Source organism: Abramis brama (genome assembly GCF_963993115.1).
Source record: "Abramis brama genome assembly, chromosome: 8".
Taxonomy (NCBI): Eukaryota; Metazoa; Chordata; class Actinopteri; order Cypriniformes; family Leuciscidae; genus Abramis; species Abramis brama.
The window spans coordinates 27,719,608-27,736,296 of record NC_139970.1 but is presented as its reverse complement, the minus strand read 5'-3'; the positions used below and the strand labels follow the sequence as shown (position 1 = coordinate 27,736,296).

Here is a 16,689-nt window from a genome sequence, read left to right as displayed (position 1 = left end):
CTTTATGGTCCTAAACACTGTGAACAGGAATGATGGAAGATCAGTTTAGAGCACACTCAACCCCCCTTTCTAATATATATTTATAAAAACAGCTATATATTTTCATGTGTAAAGACTTGCGCTACCATTTAAAAGTTTGGGGGCAGTATTTAAAAAACAAAAAAGAAATGAATACTTTTATTCAGCAAAGAGACATTAATTTGATCAAAAGTGACAGATGTTTATAAGATCTCTATTTCAAATAAATTGTTTACTTTCTATCCATCAAAGAATCCTGAGAAAAAGTATCGCATTTTCCACAATCATATTAAGCTGCGCAACTATTTTCAACACTGATAATAATCAGGAATGTTTCTTGAGCAGCAAATCAGCATTTTAGTATGTTTTCTGAAGGATCATGTGACTCTGAGGACTGGAGTAATGATGCTGTAAATTCAGCTTTGCCATCACTAGAATAAATTACATTTTAAAATATATTAAAATAAGAAAAAAAACATTATTTTAATATTACCGCTCTTACTAAATTTTTTATTAAATAAATGCAGCCTTGGTGAGCATATGTGACTTCTTTCAAAAACAATCTATCTTTACAATATTTTTTCGGAAATCATTTTCTTAAAATAAAAAAAAATGGTTTAGTATACACAGCGAATATAAAGCATAATATTTGGAAGGTCACCCATTTAGATCTCACCTCCAAATTTAATGTAATTATTTTATTTTTTTGCATTGTCAGTGTGACCAATTGGAATCCCAGAAATCATGATTGTTTTCACACAGGTTTCCAGAATTCCCCCTCAATGTTTTGTTAGTGCTACAGAGTCACTATGTCTACACTGTTTAGGGAAATCAACCTATAAACGGCATACTTGTTTTATTTTAGCATTGTAGTTTGATTTTCACAAGTTTGTTTAAATCAATGAATATTTTATATCCTCAGAACCTTGATCTAAGGACCAAAAGGCCAGTGCGCTCACTGTAATAAGCGCAGGGCTATCATTATTAGCACTGCATCTTATAATATCCCCACTGGAAGGAGATATGCGTGAGACAGAATGGGAACAGGCCTGGGGTGATGTTGTAATTTGCTAATAAATATTTACTCGCGTGGCATGTAGGCCAGAGCACCGCAAACTGTTTGTATCCAATTAATCAGTAGATGAGCCTGATCACTTACAGATAGTGTTTAGACAACTAATTATTACTGTAAAAGGCCCCTAATAGCAGGAGGTATAATTAGTTCAACCTGCAACATGTCTCACCAAAACAGAGTATGCGGTAAGACCATTTACTATACTAGTCGTGCTGTATACTGTGAATAGGTTAACCTAATTTAAATTACTTTTTTGACTCGAATAGAATAAGTTAATTTATATATTACAATAACTTGACAAAACGTGACCTTCCATTCCTTGTACTGTATGACAAGTGAACCAGAAGTAACATTGACGTATTGTGATCTCTTTCTTGACTCATTATTTGATGAGGCTTCCAATATATTTTTGCAGAAAATAAAAAACAAGAAGTTACAGTTAAATAAATGCAAATACTATGCATCCTGATAAAGTTCCCTTGGCCTTTGGAATTAAAATAGCCCCACATCATCACATAGCCTTCACCATACCTAGAGATTGGCATGGAGCACTTTCCATAAGATCATCTCTCAATGCAAATCAAACCAGCTATTAGGCTAACTGAAATAAAACCATGCCAAACTCTAGGTATGGTGAAGGCTATGTGATGATGTGGGGCTATTTTAATTCCAAAGGCCAAGGGAACTTTATCAGGATGCATAGTATCCTGGATCCATGAAGTAACTGGCCTTTAAAAATAAAAATCTGCCTGCCTCTATGGGAATTTAACATAGGGGTGTCCAGACTTATGCACCCTGTATTTTAAGGAAGAACATTTATTTATTTACGATACATTATTCATTCACAAAGAAAATTGGTGTCCTTAAAGGTTGGATTTTTCCTATTTTTTTAAATTAAGGCATTAAGTTCAATTTCCAAAAGTTGATTTTTTATTCCTCTTTTTAGTCAACTTTAACATGGGTGTCTAAACTTATGCATAGCACTGTGTGTGTATATATATATATATATATATATATATATATATATATATATATATATATATATATATATATATATATATATATGTATATATATATATGTATATATATATATGTGTATATATATATATATATATATATATATATATATTATATATTTTTTTGTATACATAAAAGAATAGCTGCCTTTTATGTGAGACAAGTCTACTGCTGTAGAACAGGACTGTTTACACTGTACACTTGGGAAATGTAACTTGCTGGCATAAAGTCTTGATTTCTAGTATCTAGGTTACTAAGCTCCTCCCCTGTCTGTAATATTGGAATGGTTTAATGAAGCTTGCAGCTCGTCTTACATTTCATTTACTGAAACTGTCCAACAGCCTGTTTCATTGATCTCACCAGATCACTGACAAGCAATTTCAGTGAATCCTGCTGATATTTGAGTGGCTCAGGTCTTCTGCATTGGTCCATCACTGTCAGAAGAGGACAGCTTCTCTAACCATGGCTGCCCTTTATTTGGGTGGTATTAACTAAAGGTCTCTGGAATGGTACTTTGGACAAGGATCCATTCAATTAGGACAGCTGCCCAATCACAGACTGCTTCTGGAAGTCTTTGTGGAACTCAAACTCATTTAGGCTTATTGGACGTTTGAGCAAATTATTCATATGTAATCTTCAGGCTTAACACCCAACATTTAAACGGCCCCTTCTCTCACGATTTGTGAGGAGCTCTGAGCACATTTCATCTTCTCACTTGCAATGTATGTTTATGCACAATATGTGCTCACTCCCGCAAATCAACATTTGGGCTTCCCAGGGTCCTCAGGTGAACAGTTGGCCTAATTTTCCATTCTTTCAATCAGTGCCTGTTGTGGATGTGGCAGCCACCAGCTCTTGGCTCGCGATGGACTAAATCTATTATTCATATTGCCTGGTATCTTAGCGACATTGTCCTGCCACCTGTCCAATAGACAAGCTCGCCTTGTTATACAAAGTGAAGACATACTTGTTGACAAATGGTGGCTTTGTTCTCCGGGCCCACACACACAATCCAGCGTTTGTGTAGTAATCTGGAAAGTTCGTTCAGAGGGACTGTATCATTATATCACATTTGAAGATGACCAATTGCATATTTTAAAAAACTAGATCGTAACATTTTCCAGTTTGACTTTTAACATTATTTTATATGAAACTTGTCACAATGGTAGTGTGAAATGTGCTGAAATAATACCAATCAGAGCTGCGTCAGACAGTACATCTGTCATAACATAATTGTTTGCCTATTCTGATGTTATGCTCTTTCAGCTGACAGTTCAAACTTCAGCCTGTGAATCACAAGTCTTTACATTCTATGCAGCTTTCCTCATTTGTGCAAAGTGGCCTCATTGCCATGCAAAGCTAGCATGCAGAAATATTTTCAAACGCATAAATCTCTTCCCAGTCTCTATATTTCATCAAGAAGTTTTTCATGTTTAATAAATTACAGCGCCGATCCTCTAAGACTTTGTTATTCATAAAGCAAAGTATTCAATTGGGATACATTTAAAATCTTAATCATAACCTGCAGGACTATTTGCAGTGTGCTAATATTTGCCTTGACGGGGCTTAAAGAAGCCTGCAGACAAAGCTCGCAGATGGGCTTATCCTGGGAAGCAAAGCTGTACTGCAGTAAAGATGGTCTCATTGTTTGTAATTGGATTATATTCACAGATTTTTGTAACCAAAAGTACATCTATTCTTTACTGTACATCAGCTCTTTTCTCAAAACAATGATGCTCTCAGTTTGATTTATAGAGTTTGCACTGCAATGACACATTTGTGCAGCCACGGGTAAATTTTTTTTCATCTGAAGTATAATATCAAAAAGTGACATCCTGTTTTGTCATTTAACAACAGAAAAACACATTACCAATGATACCTATATTTAAAAAATAATAATTTTGAAAATAGTACACCAGATTTATCTCTAAATGGCAGTTTCATCAGAATCTTTTTTTTATTTTCTGTACGGCAATAATGCAAAATTGTATGCACAAAAAATACTAAATGTGCACTATTTTTTATTATATATATATATATATATATATATATATATATATATATATATATATATATATTTTTTTTTTATTTATTTATTTTTTTATCCATGCACCTTTTGTGTTTTTTTTCCATATAATTTTGTATTATTAAAATACATACTAAATTGTAATTGTATTTATTATATATGATATGATATGATATTATTATATTAGAGTTTTTAAACATACGTTTGTGTGCCTTCACATTAGGTTTATAAAAATAAAAAGAAAATGCATGCATAATGGATTTGATCTAAGAATGCCCACTGCATGCCTTCATCAAAACATTGCCTTCCTTTTAAGAGTAATCCCCTTTGATCAGAACACTGTAAGTGTAATGCTTACCATGGTGAATTCGTGCTGATTTAGGGTGTAGGCATTTTGAACGTGTTTTATATTAATGACACTGTCCCACCATCTGTCCAAAATACAGGACAAGGGACCATCTCCAATATGCTAGCCACCAAAGGCAAAGTAATTAATGACAGCAATAATGCCAGCAATAATGACTAGATTAAATATTTTACAGGCCGACTGCCATGCAGTGTCAAAGCCAAAAGAAAGCTAACGGCCTCCACTGAGCTAATGCTTGAAGAGAAAGTCATAAAAAAAAGATATTGCTTAAATAAAGTAATGACTGAATGTTGATGAAAACTGTAGTAAGGATTTCTAGTTCATAACACACATTGTTTCACTAATTATGTGGCCTTGACATTAAAAATACTGTGTTAAAACATTATTATTTAGATAATAATCATCATTTGCATGATTTTGAAGCCTAACGTTGTAACTTACTCCATAAAAAAGTACAAAACCGTGTCCCTCTGCTAGTGGTACCTAGAGGAGCGGGTCAGAGATTCACTCTCTGTCCTAGAACATGGTCTCTGTCTGTGCTCAATTGACAGACCTGGCATCTGACAGGGGCATCTGCTCGCCGAGCCTGTGCCAGCGCGGTGTATACACGGAGACATCTGCTCCATTAGTGCCCAGGGGGCATCCTGGGCAGTACAGTAGACTGGGGGCATAACTACTGCCAGCTCCCTTCCATAGCACATCCCATGAATAGCATGGTGTAGCTGTTAGCCATCCTCAGTAGGAATAACCAGTGATGTTTTCTTAGAGGGAGATAGATTTTGCTCTGTTCAAAATGTGTAGACATACACAATTGATTTACAGCATTGCAATTTTCTATTATTATGATATTTAATCAATAGAGTTGCACTAGGTACAGTATCATTTGATGGTGCATTTTTAACCTTAACGGGTATCTATAATAAATTGCATGCTTTAAAACATCTTTGGTCAGCATTAGAACTTTCTCTCCCATATGAAAAGTATAATGTGAATGTCAATAGTATATTGTAGATGCCTGTATGCATGTTTAAACTGATGGTGTGAGGCAATTTGTAAGCATTCTATATGAATATCTTAAGTATAAAAAGCTTAATTAATCAAAATGTGTCACAGAATACAATTGTTTTGTGTACTTGATGTACCATATATGCAAAGGATTCAAAAGTTTGTGGTCAGAAAGATTTTTTTTTTTAAATATTACTTTTAAAACAAATAATAAGGACACATTAATTTGATCAAATGTGACAGTAAGGGATTTTAGATTGTTACAAAATATTTATATTTCAAATAAATGCTGTTTTTTTACTTTGTATTCATCAAAGAATAATGAAAATAAATCAGTTTTCACAAAAATGTTAAGAAGCACAACTGTTTTGCAATGTTGATAATAGTAAGTAATGTTTCGTGAGCCCCAAATCAGCATATTAGATTGATTTCTGGAGGATCATGTGACACTGAAGACTGGCGTAATGACTTAATTGGCATCACAGGAATAAATATATTAAAATAGAAAACCGTTATTTAAATGTTTTTTTTTTTTTTTTTTTTACTGTATTTTTATCAAGTACATGCAGCCTTTGTAATCATAAGAGACTTCTTTCCAAAACATTAAAAATCTTTCCGACCTCAAATTTTTTAATGGTAGTGTATACATGTAAGGAGCTTGTGACTTATAATCTTAGAGGTCCGTTAATACTCTTTTAAACAAATCCGTTCCGGTGAAATTTGACCTGAGGGAGTTTGGAGTGCACACAGGTGGCCCCGTATAAGCTCCATTTCAACATCTGCTCAGGTTCCATAATGATATTGATCAAAAGCATCGATTCAATAATTAAAATACTCTCTAATCCTCCAGATTCTTGTCAACAATAAATTACCCTTTTACTTATTTTACCATACAATCTTCTTCACATCAACAGTGTTTGAAATAATACAATCAGCTACATTACTATATCCATCATAATGGATTTAGAGAACTTCAAAGTGTCAAAGGTCAGGTACTGACTCTGATGTAGAACAGTTAGTGCACAGGTTGGTGTCTCTCAGGAGTTTGCCATGAGGTCATCAGCCATCTGACATGTAAAGAGCAGCGGGGTCAGGAGGTCACCGGTTACAGCTTGTGTTACAGCATAACAGCTTTTAATGGACGTGGACTATTGCGGACCATTAGCACCATTCACATGTGCTTTCATGTAGGAAACTTGAAAACCTGCCTGCAAAATGACAGCATTATAGGGGTGTATATGCTTTGATTTTACAGATGGACAGGACTATTTTTTCTAGAACTTCTTTAATTTCATCCATCCATGAGATACTGATTGCATAGAATCAAAATAGTTTTCCTGAGGAGTGTAATAGTGTCAGATAACCGTGCAATTATACAAAATATATTTGCATAGCTTTATAATTGCTTAAGGTTATAACTGCATAACACAGTTTTACTAAATGCTGATTGCTCCTTTTTGGCAGCTTAAAAAGGGATTATGTTGTACATAAGTTAGAAAGAAAATTAAAACAGACATAATGAACAATTAAACATTCCAAAAGTAAGAAGAAATAATCAGATAAATGGAGTAATCTATTCGATTACTGTACATATTGGCTATCTGGTAAGTCAGCATTTTGGAATGGGACACATTCTGCATGTGGTCTTCTCAAGCATGTCTATATAATTAATAGAGAGGGGGATAATGGTCTAGTATTAGGGAAAATTTTGATGTTAGATGAGCTATGTTAATGAAAAAGTGATGGAAAAGACATTAACTTCTCGCTGAACCTAGAGGTTCAAATGAAGGAGCAATACTCAAATCAAAACATTTCATCATCTCTTCCTTGCCAACAGAAATTAAGGAGCCCACACAGAAGGTTCAAGCCATGAAGAAACTGATCCATCAACTCCCCAAACCCAACCACAACACCATGAAACTGCTCTTCCACCACCTGAGGAGGTATGTCTCCATCCATAACACCAAATAGTAGATCCCACAGGACTTTTTAGGGGCCCCTGAATCATTTTAGGTGGGTAGACTGGATACCATCTACGTTGATAGTTTTCTTTTTGAAAGTCACGAGTAAGAAATTTTACACAATAAATTGACCATTTGTGTTCAATTGTGAGATCTTTGTATTTTCCTCTCAGCTTGATTGATATCTGTTGATAGCTTCAGAAAGTTTGTGCAAACTTTTCACAATCTTCTGTGGTGTGAAACCTTGCACTCCTTTCACTAATAATAGTCAAGCTCAATGAAAAAGACTTCGTTTGAAAGCATGTTTCTTTGCACGTCTCAACATCTGAGCTCTCATTAGGCAGTTCCTTTTTCATTTTTGCAAGTCTACATTGTGAAATTGCAAAGGACTGACATTTACATGACTATCTAGCTATCTAATGACCTAGCTAGGCTTTCTTCATGAAGGAAATAGTGACAGATTTTTCTATATTAAGGAAATAATTATTTTATTTTCATTTTTGGGTGAATAATCCCTTTGATGACTATCTACCAAGTTACCAATCACAGGTTGTGTCTGCTCTGCTCCACTAACTGACCAAAACCAGGCTAGACTATAAAGGGAACTTCCCATTTTTACCATAAATTACAAAGACATTCTCTTCATTCAGTAGTTTTTTTCAGTGAGACCAACAATAATGGCCAATCTGAAAACCTTCTACTAAAGGCCTCAGTAAACAGGATGCAACACGAACAGAGGACTTAATATGAACCATAATGTGTGTGTGTGTGTGTGTGTGTGTGTGTGTGTGTGTGTGTGTGTGTGTGTGTGTCAACGCTCAAGTCCTTGTCCATGATAGCGCTACTGGCACAGCCAGAAGGCCATATGGCTAGTCTCCATCTCCCAGGAGGGGTGTTCTATCCCACTTTACCCTTCTGCACATTTACCACCCTGCACAGGAGGGCCACAGGACTCATCTCAGATTGATGAGCGCCCCCCTCCTCCCTTCCCCCAATGGAACATGCCCTTTGGCACTAGTGCTAAAGTCTGTTGGGTTGCCCATGCCAGGTCTCCCAATCAGAAAACACTAATGTGTGACTGAGAGAGAGACACTCAATGAACGACAGTCGATTTCTAGACAGGAACATGATATTCGGAGAGTCTGAAAATGTGCTGAACAAAACTAGGTCTGCATTCCATGAGATAGCTTGATGATTTAAAAAAATATATTTATGGTTAACATGCTACAACACAAACCTGCTGCCTCCTCTTCTACAGTATTGGTCATGAGTTTTACAAATGCATTTGCCACAGCTAATTAAATTTATTTATTTATTTTTAAACATTATTCTCAATGTTTAACATTTAATATGGATTATTATTATTATTATTATTATTATTATTATTATTATATCATTATTGTAAATGTGTTTTGAGCTTTTTTGTGTTGTTTACCCCCACAACTCTATCAAGGTTGTCATTATATATTATATTATATTATATTATATTATATTATATTATATTATATTATATTATATTATATTATATTATATTATATTATAGTTTCTTCTGTCTTTACGGATGATATATGTACACATATATTTCACTGTGAATGTAAATCTACACAAGCTGCCCCTCTAACCCCAACAAAGTATTGTACCCCCATAGTTGGGAATCACTGTTGGTTTTGCAGCGTTTCCAAATCTGTAGTCAAATCTACACACAGGCACGAGGGTAAAGCATTACCATAAATTCACTGAATGGCGGCATTAGAAAATTCATTCAGCTTTTATTCTGCTTACTAAAAAGCTGTTACAGTGGAACTTGTGGTGACACTGAAAATCCCTGTAGTGCCACCAAGTCTGTTCCTTCTCCACAGCGACGTTCTCGCTGCTCCTTTCTCTCACTATTAGAGCAATAAAGTGCTTCGAATCCAAAGCACAGTGCTTTGCTTTGTGGGTACCACACCCTGACCAAGTGATGTGGTTCTGTTTATTTTATATTCTCACTTAAGTCATACTTGTTTCTGTCTACTGCTTTCCCTCTCTAAATATCAGGATGACTTTCCCATGAATAAAAGCAAGGAATGTGCGGTCACAGTGAATTAGGTTAAAGTGTGTTTTGTATCTGTTTTCTAAGACAAATGTAGTCATTTTGAAGTCTGGAGTAAGATGAAGAAAGAACAATGAGGTTATGAGGCCATGCAGCTTATGGTACAATGCATAAAATAGTATTGATAATAATGCATACATAATTAGCTTGTTTTGTCAAGCAACTTTGGCAGCTGTTACTCGATGTCTGCCCAAATGTCACTTTTCACTTCCTGTGCTCTAAAACAGGTATAGTTAACTGAAGCGTCTCTCTGAACTCCTACTGTTATGCCTTTGTAGGTTATATTTTGCGCTGACTTGGCTCATCTAAAAAGTGGTGAAAGTCAAAAGCTCTTTGTTGTGGGCGCTCTCTATGCCCGCATGGAACCAATGTTCTTTTTTTTTCTTTTGGTCCGTGGAGCCTGGATTCAATAACCAGTTGTGTGCTCGCATTGTGATGATGTGGTCAAGGCAACCAGATTTTCTCAACAGTACACTTGCTCAGTAGTGCTATTTATGCCATTTTTTGTGGGAGGTTTTGTCACCACCGCTCATATTTCCCGTTTACCACAAGTGATTTAAAAGGCCACAGGTTTTGTTTTTTGTTAGTAATTCAAGGTTCCGTTTGCCTTTGTGCTGGGAAAGAAACCTGGAGAAACCTCTGATCAGGAAAGCCAAGAAAAAAAAAAGAAAAATTCTTCTCATCTATGTTTGGTGTTTCTTAAATTAGATTGAAGAGAAGTGCTGCTGTGCAAATTTTGATATCCACAACAACAGTATATGCACAGCAATTTATTACCTTTTATGGGGCAGACAGGAAATAATAATAATAATAATAATAATAAAAAACAGTAAACAATAAAAAGAATATCTGAATATTGTAAGTGGAAAATCAAAGTCACGCTCAAGCCCCCCTGATAATAGCGAGCCTTTCTTTTATTAGTTCAGTCAATGCCGTCGTCTTATAACACGAAAATGACACAGTTTAAAGCTTGGAGCGATTCTGTAACCCCCACCCCACCTCAATTTATTATTCGTCCCATGATTCTTCAGGAGCCAGTTAGGCTGACCCAATTAGCACTGGCCTCCTAGGCGGGGAATGACGGCATTGTGCGCTATCCTCCATTTCCTGTCATGCCCCGCTTGCAAACGAGATGCTAATTAATAACCATTGGCATCTTGAGCCGTACACGTCGGCTTATGTACGGGATATCAATGATTTGTCAGATTCAACCAAGCGTAACGCAGTCACCTCCGGTCAAGCTGCCCACAGCCTGGCCCTTACCCAGACACCAGAGCAAAGCAACTTCACTGGGCTCCAAGTCAGCTGATGGTTTAATGAGCGCATTTTGCCATAAAACCCAGATACTGAGGACCAGATTGCATCCTTCCCTTTTCCAAATCAACAAATTTCTTTACTGAAAGTGTTCATTTAGATGAGGTGTAGAAAGATGCATTCTCTTACATATCTGGGGATAAGTAGGTGATAGACATTATTTTAACACAATATTTTGTTTTAAAAATGATAATGGGGTATATATATTATAAATACACACACACACACACTGGTTTCCATGTTTTATGGGGACCTTCCATAGACATAATGATTTTTATACTGTATATTCTTTCCCCTAACCCTAAACCTATCCCTAAACACAACACTCACAGAAAACTTTCAGTATTTTTACATTTCCAAAAAAAAAAAAAAAATCGTTCTGTATGATTTATAAGCTGTTTTCTTCATGGGGACCAAATAATGTCCACACATGGTCAACAATTACGGGTATTACTATCCGTGTGGAGACATTTGTTCCCCATAACACAGGGAATACCAGGTACACACACACACACACACAGAGAGACAAACAGAGAAACAGAAATATACAAATAAATGTTTGTTTGTTTTTAAATGCATTTTATATATTTATTTATATTCATACATGTTTTTGCTTTCATGCATGCTGCTTAGGTCATTTTGATGATAGACATTATGTTAATACAAACTTATTTTAATAATAATAATAATTTATGTACATTTATAGACATATATACAATGTTATCATATATTATTTTAGAGCAAAAAAATGAAAAACATATATATATATATATACATACACACGTTTACAATTATTTTTTATATGCATGTTATATTTTTTGTTCAAAACGTTTTGAAATTCAAATGAAAAAATATGTATGCTTATGTGTTTTTTTATTTATTTTAATTTATTTTATTTTTTTGCATTTTATATAATTTAGCTATATCATATTTAAATATGCCACTCAAGACAAGTCATTTCCTTTACATGGCTCTCTTTGATGACAGTGTGTTTACAGGCTAAAGAACAGATTTGTATTTATTTTTTGCCTGCTAGAAAGCGTCTTAGTATTGCACTTCCCAATATGTGATACTACTGTAATTGAAAATGATAATGACTGTAATTAAGCTTCTATCTTGATTTTAATCGATCTGGCATTACTGATAGAGGGGATGAATGTGAAGGTGGGGGGTGTGGGGGTCATGTATATAGTGGTGTCACAGTGGCATAATTACCAAAAAAACACTAAAAGGTTCAACAAAAAGCTTCATATTTAATGTTTTGAAAAATCACTTCGGGAAATGAAGTCTCTCTCCTTAAGATCATTAGCAGACCATTAGCAATGGCAGCCGAGATCCTTACATCATAGTGCGCTAATTAGGTTAAAATGCTCATGGCAGGACAAGCGTCTAGCTGTGATGTACAGGGGAAACGAAATGGCCGAGGTTAATTATACACATTAATGGGGAATTATTGAGAGCGCTTGGCCTGCCTCTTAAGTTGTGTTTCTCAGCTGAAATGGCTTCCTAAAGTCCTAATAACACACGCGGAGGGACGTCACATGTAGCACCATCATTACCTCTTTACAGCTGAACGTGCCTAGCTGAGGAAGCCTGTGCGTGAGTATTTTGACAACAACACGGGGATTATAGATTGTTGAATTGCATTGCATAATTGTAGACCATTATTTTGATAGATGTGACCATAAATGTAGATGGCACAGGACGTCGGTTACACTACGGTACAATATATGTGAGTGCAGTAAACCCAACACACTCCTAATCAGTACCTTTCAGGACTGGGCCACTGTAAAACCATGCAAAGTTTACTTCAAAATGTTAAGCCTGCTTCCCACCTCTTAGTCAGGATCCCGTTGACAACTTGGAAGGCAGCCCTCCACCACAATCCCTCCCTCCCTCCCTCCCACCCTTTCCAGGCCTCAACCCATAACAGAGCCAGAGGGCTCCAATCTGGCTCCTTCTAAGAGTCCTCCAATACCCCAGTATTGATTGTCTCTCCACCACAGCCAAACCTCAGCTCAGAGACATTCTGCTAAAAGTGCGCTTAGATGCCTCCAAAGACCAGGCACAAGTCCTCAAAAACACCCTGCCGATGGTCCGTCACCAATGTTCTAAGTAGGTTTTTATGACAGGAAACGTGCACACTTTAAGCTTGGAGGAAATGGTTGTACTTGTACGCCATTGTCAGTTCTTCCATTAAGCAGCTTCACGAGAAACTAAATTCACTGATATTGTATTACATCAATGATCCTGTGTTTTTCTGTTTTACAGACTCTTGACGAAGTCAAAGAAAAACTTAATGTCAACCCAGGGCATCAGCATTGTGTTTGGACCGACTCTCATGTGGCCCGAGTTTGAATCAGGAAACATGGAAGTCAATATGGTGTACCAGAACCAAATAGTGGAGTCCATTCTCATTGAATGTGTGGAGATCTTTGGACAAGGGGGCATGTAAAGTGATCCCAGAGTATTCTGGAAAGAGACTGCCAAAAAACAAAAACATGTTGGCTGGCTGGATGTTACGCCCATGTAAAATAATTTCTTGCTCCTTTTGCCATTTGAAAAATATTTTTTAACAGTCACATTTATAATTTTATATAATTTTAATATATAAATTTATATTTTTATTTTTGTATAATGCAAATTTCACATTGTATCATACCTGAAACCATCATTGACAAAGTTGAAGAGCTGTATATTTGTAATGATAATGGTAGGGAAATAAAGCAGTTTTTGTAAATGGGTTTTGTATACTGATATTTCGCATTACATCATTTTAATTTTGGATGTAGGCAATTTTTGCCAGTTTTTTGTTAAACTTTTATTTGGCACAAACCTAAACCAGGGGCCTCATTTATAAATAGTGCGTACGCACAGATTTGAACTCCGAGTGTGCGTATGCTAAATTCCACAGCGACGTTCATATTTATAAGAACAGACTTTGATGTGAAAAAATGCTTAGCACCATGTCAGGTTCCTTGTGGCAGAGAGTCGGAGGACTGCAGGTATTTGGAAATCTAAGCAATTCTTGCCGCTCGACATTCTCAAGTAAAGCATTTGGACGTTGACTGGCGCTCTAATGTTAATGACATTAATTAAGTTGAGTTTACGAGATGGAAATTTCAAGATCATTTGCGATTTAAACATTTCACATCTGGAAGAGAGGCGTACGCACGTATGTTCGTTTTCTGACTCACGGGTACGCACATTGGAGGATTGATCGTACGATCAAACGTAGGATGGTTTCTACGCAATATTTCATAAATGAGGCCCCAGATCTTGTGGTTATTTCCTAGCAGCGCAAACTTGCTGTTGCAACAGGTATTTGCTTTATTATATTGCGACGTTGTGTTTTATTAATGGTAGATATGTACGTGTATTTGGTTGTTTTTATTTTAAGTAAAATTATTTTTCATTAAAACAGTAAAAAATATATATGCCTTTCAAGAATATTTCATGTTGTATTACAAAGTCTGAGTTTTCTGCCTTTACTTCTGCAGCCTCCTTCTGTCACTCTATGGGCTCTTTGCATTGTCAGATAACGTACGGCGTGATCACATCGGTTTCTAATCAAACTGCCAAAGTCCTCTCCAATTCTCGAACAGCAGTCTCTTTTTATTTGCTTCCCGCAGGCCAGTACTGAGACTGTCTGCATGGAATGTGTTTTTAATTCCATCCCAAAGATAAGAGAGAGTCTGTAATTACGGGAAGAGCCATCCATCCTTGTAGCATTTTCCCTGCATCAGATCCCTCATAGTTTGGCATCTCGAGCAGTAATGATGAAGGGGTACTGGAGGAACAGGAGGGCGACATAAACCAGATTTGCGGGCTGTGCGTCTTTCTAAATCTCGACTGAAAATAACGCAGTGAAATGAGCTGCAGCTTTTAGTGACCTCTCTGGCACAGCTGCGCTTCACTCTGGGACCTTAACGAGTTCGGCAGGCCACCAAGACCTTCATCTCAGAACCTTTGAAAAGAAACACAGTTTGGGTTTTTTTTCTTCACAAAAAGTTTACAGAAAGCTTGGATCTTGTATTGAACACATTGTCATTATGTCTTGACACCTAAAAAAAAAGTTTCACATGCCAGGCATGCTCAATTGCTTCAACGCTGGACGAGAAGGAAAAAGAAAAAAAGATGGCACTAAAAGCCATGATTATGATTCTAATGCAGTCAGAGCTTTAAGTTAAACACACCCTGTGAACTCAAGTGTCTTCTATTTGACACTTGAGTTCCAATAATACAGGATGTAATTTAGGTGTGATTGTGCTTAAAAATGTCAGGCAGCAAGTCATTTCAACTTAAATAACATTAAACTGAAAAAAAAGAAAAAGAATCTTGTATAACTTATCAAAATATGTTAAGCAATTTCATTTTTTTTTTTTTAAAGTTAAAGCAATGTAAAAACGTGTTGTCATAACTATTGATCATATATTTTTTACAGTGTATATACTGTGTATATATATACACATGGTGTTGGGTAAGTTACTCTAAAAAAGTAATTAATTACTAGCTATACTAATTACATCTTCAACAATGTAATTAGATTACTGTACCAAGTACTCTCTCTCTAAAGAGTATTGGTATTACTTATTATTAATTACTTCCTAAATATAAAAGGGCAGACATGAAAATGCACATTTGATTCTTTCTAATAAACAATAATTGCATAAATTATTCTTCAACTGACCAAAGTGCATAAAGGGAGGTTACATTAAAAACATTGTACAGTAACACTGAAATTTGATGGTAAATCTACTATTGTTTTATATAGAATTGTCGTATAGTCTATACAGTATTTAATGCAATTACATCAGAAGTAACTGTAATTAAATTAGGCTACAGAAAAATTAAGAGTAATCCCCTTCTTTAATTTAATACATTTCCCTTGAAAAAGTACAGTAATTAGATTACTTAGTAATTAATAACACTCAACACTGTGATATATATGGTATTGGTCAAAAGTAAGCACTAAACATGTTCAGTTCATTCTTGCATTAAATGCTTCAAATAACAAGAAATCAAAATGTGTGGGTGGATGGACTGAGGTGGTAAGTAACCCAGGGGAGACTATTGGCAGATATTTGCCATGTACACGAAGCGAACGCCCAGATTTATTTTGTGCTAGATCCCATGGTCACATGACACTGCACGGGCATTGTGCAACACATCTCACACTTTGAGAGCCGTCGTACTGCAGGTGGTGCTTTGCTCATTAATATGTGCAAAATTAACGTCTCCCATCAAATTGGCTTGTGAAAAGGTGTGGTGCATTTTGAGTGTTTGGAACGTGGTGTGAAGTGACTGAATCAAAAAAAAAAAAAAAAAAGTCAAAGTATTTATTTCAGTATTTCACACAGATTGTTTGCTGCAAAGATTTTGACCTTGCCAAGTGTGTGTGTTTGAGCATATATGCATCTTATGCTTACCAATGCTGCATTTACTTGATCAAAAATACAATAAAAAAGTAATATTGCAAAATATTGACATTTAAAATAATTTGTTTTCTTTTGTAATATATTATAAATGTAATTTATTCACGTGAAGGCAAAGTTGAATTTACAGCATCGTTACTTCACTCTTCAGTGTCACGTGATCCTTCAGAAATAATTCCAATATGATGATATGCTGCTAAAGAAACATTTCTTATTATTATCAATGTTCAAAACAGTTGTGCAGCTTAATACTTTTGAGGACTCTGTGATGGCATTTATATACACTTATCGTCATTATTTGGTAACAAATAAGTTGATCAAATGATCAGGTCTGCTACCACTGTGACCAGTGTGAAGGGCTCTATTGACGCCATGCGGT

The 16,689-nt window shown here is 35.7% G+C and overlaps 1 protein-coding gene across 2 annotated transcripts in view; it reads left to right on the top strand.

The window, feature by feature from the left end:
• arhgap15 (Rho GTPase activating protein 15) overlaps positions 1-13,465 on the top strand; it is a gene marked incomplete at its 5' end in the record, with an annotated part of 34,387 nt that extends 20,922 nt beyond the window's left edge. For both annotated transcript variants that reach the window (XM_084123103.1, XM_084123102.1), the window contains 2 exons: positions 7,346-7,451; positions 13,147-13,465. In XM_084123103.1, coding sequence (XP_083979229.1) covers positions 7,346-7,451; positions 13,147-13,330 — 290 coding nt within the window. In that variant the 3' untranslated portion in view covers positions 13,331-13,465. The remainder of the gene's footprint in view (positions 1-7,345; positions 7,452-13,146) is intronic.
• Positions 13,466-16,689: the final 3,224 nt, after the last annotated feature.